The 7493-nt window shown below is 47.6% G+C and overlaps 1 protein-coding gene across 1 annotated transcript; it reads left to right on the forward strand.

Moving 5' to 3' along the window:
* The first annotated feature begins 3523 nt into the window (after window positions 1-3523).
* Window positions 3524-7142, forward strand: LOC131401013 (structural maintenance of chromosomes protein 1A-like). The gene is made up of 6 exons (XM_058535925.1): window positions 3524-3698; window positions 4184-4338; window positions 4467-4618; window positions 5740-5809; window positions 6083-6193; window positions 6644-7142. Exons 1-6 carry the CDS (start codon window positions 3575-3577, stop codon window positions 6725-6727), a joined length of 696 nt encoding a protein of 231 aa, XP_058391908.1. The 5' UTR covers window positions 3524-3574; the 3' UTR covers window positions 6728-7142.
* Window positions 7143-7493: the final 351 nt, after the last annotated feature.

The raw sequence follows: 7493 nt of genomic DNA on the forward strand, positions 1-7493 counted from the left end.
ATCCGTTAATTTGCAGGGGTTGCAAAATGATGGTCTTCTTATTCTATCATTTCTTCTTCGTTTATTAGCTAAAATACTGTAAACAGAGATTTCCTTTCATCAGTTATTTGTTTACCCTGAGGTACAGTTTGTATAGGAAAGGCAGGATATATATCCTTGATTCTTTCCCTTTATTTACCAGTTTATAAAATAATGAGTTCGTTCTTTGGCATTCTCAAGATTTGTCCACTGAGTTGTTTTCACTATGAACTTACAGATTTAAACACATTTGTTGTATTGTACTCTGTTATGGTTATTCTTCTTCTTATTGATCAAGTTTTCGCATCTCTGGCCAGTGGGAATTCATTCAAGTTGGCTTCTGAATCATTTTGACACAACTTTCGTAGCCTTTGATATCTTCCTTGCTTTCTGGTATGTCCAGGCTCATCCTCCACATTTCCCTCCCCAGACCTGGAATTAGCCATTTCTCTGAGAAGCTCTGACTTCTTTTAATGGGAAATGCTATTATTTAGCGACTACCATCTGGACACTGGTGTGCTCATGACTGCTGGGCTGCTCTGTGCTTCTAGAACTTTTCAGTAGACTAGGCTATGAAGTACATTTTTTATTTTTATTTTTTATTTAGTTGTTTTTTTGGTGAGGAAGATTGGCCCTGAGCTAACATCTGTGCCAGTCTTCCTCTATTTTGTATATGGGACACCGCCACAGCATGACTTGATGAGTGGTGTGTAGGTCCGCGCCTGGGATCCGAACCTGCAAACCCTGGGCCTCCAAAGCAGAGTGTGCGCACTCAACCACTATGCCACCATGCTGGCCCCTGCATTTTTTATTTTGAAGGAAAAATGTATCTCATGAGTTCTTATTGATACTTCCAATTGAAATTGAAATTTTCACAGTTTAACATCATTAATTTTATGTTTGAGTCTCCAGTTATTCATGCTAAAAATCTTGGTTCCTAGCAACACTAACGTAATAACATATTTACTTTATCCTATTCTGTATATAATAGTTTGAAAATCACAATAAGATATTATTAGTAACAATTTGATTATTGAATGCTGTTTAAGATTTCTTTGAGGTTCTTTTTGTTGTTAAGCTAATGGCTCATTGGGCATGTACAGTCATTTTCCTATGTTTTAAGTAATTTGAAAGAATTCTCTGCGTGTTTAACCAGCTTAATATATAGTCAGGTTTCTTTGTTTAGTTTCAGGTTTTAAGAGATTGCTTTTTTTGGCATTTTGATTTATTTTTTCCAACTTTAATTTTGAAAATTTTCAAACCTACAAGAAACTTGAAAGAATAGTACAGTGAACTCCCATATGCCTTTCACCTTAGATTCATCAATGGATATTTTTCCAATTTGCTTTCTCTCTCATCTCTCTTGATTCCTTCCCTCTGGACTACACACTTTTCTTGTTTTTGCTGAACCATTTGAAGGAAGTTGCAAACTTCAACTCTAAATACTTCAGCATGCTAAGAACAAGAGATTCTCCTCCATAACCACAACTCCAGATTACACCTAAGAAGATTAATAATAATTTCATATCTAATATCCTGCCCATATTCAAATTTGCCTAGTTGTTCCTAAAGTGTCTTTTGTAGTTGTTTGTTTGTTTGTTTTTAACTATGATCCAATTAAGATTCATGTATTGCTTTTGGTTGTTCTGTCTCTTTAGTTTCTTTTAATGCGGAACAGTCCCCTCACCTTTTTTCATGACATTGATCTTTTGAAGAGTCTACATGTTGTCTTGAAGAATGGATATGTTAGTTTCCTTTCATTATTAATTAACTTATTCTTCCTGACCTTGTGTATTTCCTATAAATTGGAAGTTTGATTTAGTCCGGAGTTTGGATCTAGTTTGATGGATTTGGGTTAAGTAATTTTTTGGCAAGAACATTTCATTGGTGATGCTCTGTACTCTGTATTGCATCACGCCAGGAGGCACATGATGTCAGGATGCCCCGCCATTCATGATGCTAAGTTTGATCCTCAGTTAAGGTATCAATTGCCAGATCTCTCAACGCTAAACATACAATTTTACCTTTGTAAGTAGTAAGTAATCTTCAGGGTAACTCTTGGGCATCTTGTGAATATCTCGTTCCCTAACAATTTTCTACCCAGTGGTTTTCACATTTTGATTTAATTTTGTTTTATAATTATGTAAAATCTTCATCTGGTTCTAAAAACAAAAGTATAATACAAGGTACGTGAAGAGGAGTTTAGCTTCCTCCATGCGTAACCAGAACGCGTAACCTGCCTTCTGCATGGGAGCGGGCCCCCAGGCCCCCACTCGGTAATTAGTTTTTGGATTATCCCTTTTTTGCTGTTGTACTTTTAAAACACAAATATATTCATATTCCCTCTCTTAGATAAAAGATAGCATCCTAGTGTGTACCTTTCATATTTTACCAATGACATACCCTGGAGACCACTCCATAGCAGTGTGTAGAGATCTTCAGAAGGGCTTTTCTAAAATGCGTGTATATTCATGTTCTTCCTGTACTTGAAGTCATTCAGCGGTACCTCACCTCCCTCAGGGTAAAGTCCAAACCTCTTACAAGGCCTAAAAGACCCTTCATCATCAGGCTTCCGCCTATGCCTCCAGCCTTGTCTCTTTCCTCAGCACACACGCATGTTGCACGCACACATAATTGCTACTATTGCCATATTGAATTGCCTTTTTCTTTTGGCTTTTGAAGTTTATTAAAGTTTATTAATCTTTTGAATTGCTTTGAATTTCTTGAATGAACCATGAGCAAACCCCTAGTACTGCATGTGATGCTCTTGTCTGCATGGAAGACTGTTCCTTCTCTCTGTCCTTACCATTCATCCTGTAGGCCTGAGCTTCAACATATTCCTGGAATCCTTCCCTAGCCCCAGAGTCTGAGTTAGGTGCACTTCTTGTGTGCTCACCCAACACTGTTTATCATCGTTTTGGTATCTACCGTGCAGTGTTCTGATTGTTTACTTATATGGATTCCTCTGTTAGTCTCTGAGCTCTGTGAGCACAGGAACCATGGCTCACAGGCTACGAGGGCTCCAGTGCCTGGCACTTGGAAGGCATTCAATAAATCTTTATTGACTAAAAGTGGCAGAAAGGCACAAGCCTAGACATGCATTGCAATATCCATAAGACCTAAAACCAAACTCAAGTGGAATTTGCTCAGATGTAGTGACCTGAGCAGAAAACGTGAGTTGCCTTATTCATTGTGGAATCCAGACCAGCCCATGTGGGAGCCTCTAGGTGCCCCTGGGATGGTGCTGGCTCGTGGCTTGGGCTTAGAGCCAGAGAGAGGTGGACAGACTGACAGGGCCAGGGGAAGGGCTAGAGATGAGAAAGCAGCATCAGCCTGTAATTTCCAGGGATGGTAGGAATAGTTACTGTGGGCAGGACCTGGTGGGAGGAGCTGAGCTGGAGAAGAAGAACCTGCCTTCTGCGTGGGAGCAGGAACCAAGGCCCCCACTCGGTCAAGCATCTCTGTGGAGGCCTGGGCTCAGGGGCCTGGCCCTTCTTGATGTTGCTGGGCCTGGGGTTTACAGGATGCCCAGGCCGAGGAGGAGATCAAGCAGGAGATGAACACACTGCAGCAGAAGCTAAATGAGCAGCAGAGTGTGCTCCAGCGTATTGCTGCCCCTAATATGAAGGCCATGGAAAAGCTGGAAAGTGTCCGAGACAAGTTTCAGGAGACCTCAGATGGTAAGATTTCCCCCTTTTACTTGGGCCTAAGACGAAGGCAGGAGGCTGGAGGTGTGACAAGGGCCTGTTGTTACATATCACAACAGCTCCCGTTTTTTTATGCTTTTTTACTTGAAACTCTCAAGAGCCCTAAACAGTAGGGGTTATCACACCTGTTTTATAGAGTGGAAAACTACTGAGGTTCAGAGAGGGCGAATGGCCTGCCCAAGGTCACACAGCTGGTTGCTGGTAGAGCCCAGGGAAGAATCCATGTTTATGTGGCTCCAAGCCCATGTTTCTTCCTTTGCACTACATGGCCGGCCCACTGGATTCATTCAGGTGGTTGTGGAACCATCTTCCCGGGACCCTCCCCAGGCATTCCTCTCCCTCTGTGGGATGTTGCTGCTCTGTGGATTGTCATTTGTAGGTCATTCTTGCCAGGGCGTGGTCCTCAGCCTTGGCAGAACCCGGGCACTGAGGGGTCACCTGTTTTTCCCTTGTGACAGAGTTTGAAGCAGCTCGAAAGCGAGCCAAGAAGGCCAAGCAGGCGTTCGAGCAGATCAAGAAGGAGCGCTTTGACCGCTTCAATGCTTGTTTTGAATCTGTGGCCACCAACATTGATGAGATCTACAAGGCCCTGTCCCGCAACAGCAGTGCCCAGGTAGGCTGGAGCCCCTTACCCAGCCAGCCCCTACCATCCTCAGCTGCCCTTCCCTCTAGGCTTCCTGTCCCCGTCCCCACCCAGACCCAGACCCAAATCCTGACCCTGAACCATCTGCCTTCCCCTAGGCATTCCTGGGCCCTGAGAACCCTGAGGAGCCCTACTTGGATGGCATCAACTACAACTGCGTGGCTCCTGGCAAACGCTTCCGGCCTATGGACAACTTGTCGGGCGGGGAGAAAACAGTGGCAGCTCTGGCCCTGCTCTTTGCCATCCACAGGTAAGGCTGTGCCCCCCAGGGCGGTTGGCGGAGAGACTGAACTGAGGCCCCCGGAGGCTCTGGGGCCCAAGGATATGCAGAGGTGAAGATGTGCTGGTGGAATCTGGATTGCGTCCCTGTTTCCCTACCTACTACAGCATATCTGGCCTTGGTTTCCTGGACCTGTCTTCCCCATCCACCCTCATCCACTCAGCCTGCCCTCACTGGCCCCTGCATGTATTCAGTCCCACTGCCAGGCTTTTGCTCACACGGTTGCTGGCTAATAAGCCCTTCCCATGCAAATCTAGCTTGACTGTCACCTACCACCCCTTCACATCTCATTCTCCTCCTCCTGTTCCTCTAGGAAGCCTGCTTTGACCACTGTGGCATACCCTGACCTCCCCTCCTGAACACCAGTAGTCCTTGAATCTGACCCCCACAACTTAGTGCTTGATTGTACAGCATCATTCACCAAGCATTTCTTGAGGGCTGCTCTGTACCAGACCCTGTTGGGGGATTAGGGACACAGATGAGTCAGACGTGGTCTCTGTCCTCGAGGAGCTCATGGTCTAGTGGAAGCCAGATGTGTAAACACATTCAGCTAAGTGTTGTAACCGGCTGAGCGTGTGTGCTGTGGATACACAGAGGAGGGATGCCGACCCAATCTGGGGCAGGGTGCGGGTGGCCAGTGAAGGCTTTCAAGGGCAGATAACACTTGAGCAAGAAATACGAAGGATGAGTAGAAGTTAGCCAGGGAGACCACTAGGCGTTCCACGTGGAGGGTGCAACACGTGCAGAGGCAGGGAGACATAACAGCATTGTGCGGGTGAGTGGGGTGGACCTCCAGGTAGCTTGGTCAGTATGGCCAGAGCCTAGGACAGCTTTATGTCCCCAGCCACTCTGGGAGCTCTGGAGAAGACCGTGTCTTCTCCTGGTTCTACAGGATTCTGGAGCACAGGGCTGGATACAGAGGAGGGCTCAGTTGGTGTATTAGCCTTTAGGGGCTCAGGCAACATTAAGACCTGGGTTTTTTAGTTTCTGAAGAAGTGGAGGGGGAAGCTGGCCTGTGTGATGGGCCCTGGGGCTGTCCCACTCCACCTCCATCCCCATCAGTGTCAGCTCACGTACTGGTTCCCTCCCAGCTACAAGCCAGCCCCCTTCTTCGTCCTGGATGAGATCGATGCTGCCTTGGATAACACCAACATTGGCAAGGTGGGTGCAAGGAAAGTGGGGCCTGGGAGGGAGGGGCTGGGTTTCAGGGAGCAACTCCTGAGTGCGCCCTAGCCGTTCCTGCTGCCTGTTCTCTGTGCCCGGGAGGCTGGGCCCAGGGTCATCCATGCCATGCTAGTCAGTGCCTCCTCTCAGCCTCTCTTCTCCCCACCCTCCATCCCTTACCCCATCCCCTCTGCCTCTGATTCTGACTGAAAAACACAAGAGAGTGTTAGGGCTTCAGCCCTGCTAAGTGCCCGGCGGCGCCTCCCACAGGTGGCAAATTACATCAAGGAGCAGTCGACTTGCAACTTCCAGGCCATCGTCATCTCTCTCAAGGAGGAGTTCTACACGAAGGCTGAGAGCCTCATTGGAGTCTACCCCGAGGTAGGGCGGGCCTGGCTTGGGAGCCAGCCCCACTCCCTGCCTGACTCCCCAGGGCAGGAAGGGAAGGCTGCAGTGGAGGAGCACGGGGGCGGAGGAGCATAGGGACTCAGGTCCTGAAGGGCCATCTGGGCTTGTTGGAGCCCTACCCTGGAGGCTTAGCCAGCCCAGCTGGGCAGGGCCGCTGCATTTGGGGACAGGTGGAAAGGCCAGGCAGAAAGGCCAGGCAGAGGCAGCCAGACAGTAGAGTGCAAAAGCAGGAGACTGCAGAGGTAGGCAGGGAGAGAAGGCACATGGGACCGAGCACATCCCCTCACACCCAGAGAGAACCATTGCCTGGGCTTTGGGCAGGTATGTAGGGAGGAGGGTTTGAGGCCCCCAGTTCCAGGGTGCTAGACCCCTCTTAATTCTCTCCTTACAATTTCATTTTTCTTTTTCTCCCTCCTCCTTCAGCAAGGGGACTGTGTGATCAGCAAAGTCCTGACCTTCGACCTCACCAAGTACCCAGATGCCAACCCCAACCCCAATGAGCAGTAACAGTAGTTCTGCCCTCCCGCCCTGTCTGGATCCCTAAGCTGCCCTTCTCCCAATCTCTGGATATTTGGCTCCCAACCTTCCCCTGCCTCCTGTCCTTGTTTGGTATAGTCTTGAGATTTAGGCACTGCTATGAAGCATGAAGAGGAACAGAGGTGATGTTAGGTCTGGAGCAAAATTCCTAAGCTACAGGCAGCATCCCGGCCTCTGGAAGGAGGTGCTGAGCTGGACTGAGCTGAACAGGGCCATCTGTCCATCCCCTCTTCCCCTCCTGGACCTCTCCCCCATCAACCATAATCATAGGTCCCTTGGGCCCCCTTGCATTTTGCTTGTGTGTGGGTATGTATGTGTGTATATGTGTGTCCGCATGTGCGCATGTGGGTGTGTTTGCAAAATAATAAAGATATTGGAGACCCATTTTAGAAGGAGCCTAGACTGAATTTGATTCCATGAGAGCTTAGTATGACAGCACCCCAGAGCTGGGCAAAGGCATTCAGGACCTCATAGGAGTCAGGCAGTCACATGAAATTGCCCTCATTCACTCATTTGTGTTTTTGTTCATTCTTGTATTCATCAGACACATACTGAACACCCTCTATTTGTCAGGCTCTATGCTAGGAACACAGAGCTGAATCAGACATGATCTCTACTCTCCTGCTAAGGAGATGCAGTGGGTTCATGAGTTCCCATAGTTAGCTGAATCATATGTATAGGTACTTTGAATCTGAGAAGAGGATGATCACCTCCAGGCTTCCTGGAGGTCACATTT

Source organism: Diceros bicornis, chromosome X (assembly GCF_020826845.1).
Source record: "Diceros bicornis minor isolate mBicDic1 chromosome X, mDicBic1.mat.cur, whole genome shotgun sequence".
Classification (NCBI taxonomy): Eukaryota; Metazoa; Chordata; class Mammalia; order Perissodactyla; family Rhinocerotidae; genus Diceros; species Diceros bicornis.

Bases quoted from the DNA above. Each gene is read 5' to 3' on its own strand.
- LOC131401013 (XM_058535925.1), top strand. From the start codon at position 3,575: ATGAACACACTGCAGCAGAAGCTAAATGAGCAGCAGAGTGTGCTCCAG. The intron at 3,699-4,183 runs GTAAGATTTCCC...CCCTTGTGACAG, and splicing joins GTTTCAGGAGACCTCAGATG to AGTTTGAAGCAGCTCGAAAG. The intron at 6,194-6,643 runs GTAGGGCGGGCC...CTCCTCCTTCAG, and splicing joins TCATTGGAGTCTACCCCGAG to CAAGGGGACTGTGTGATCAG.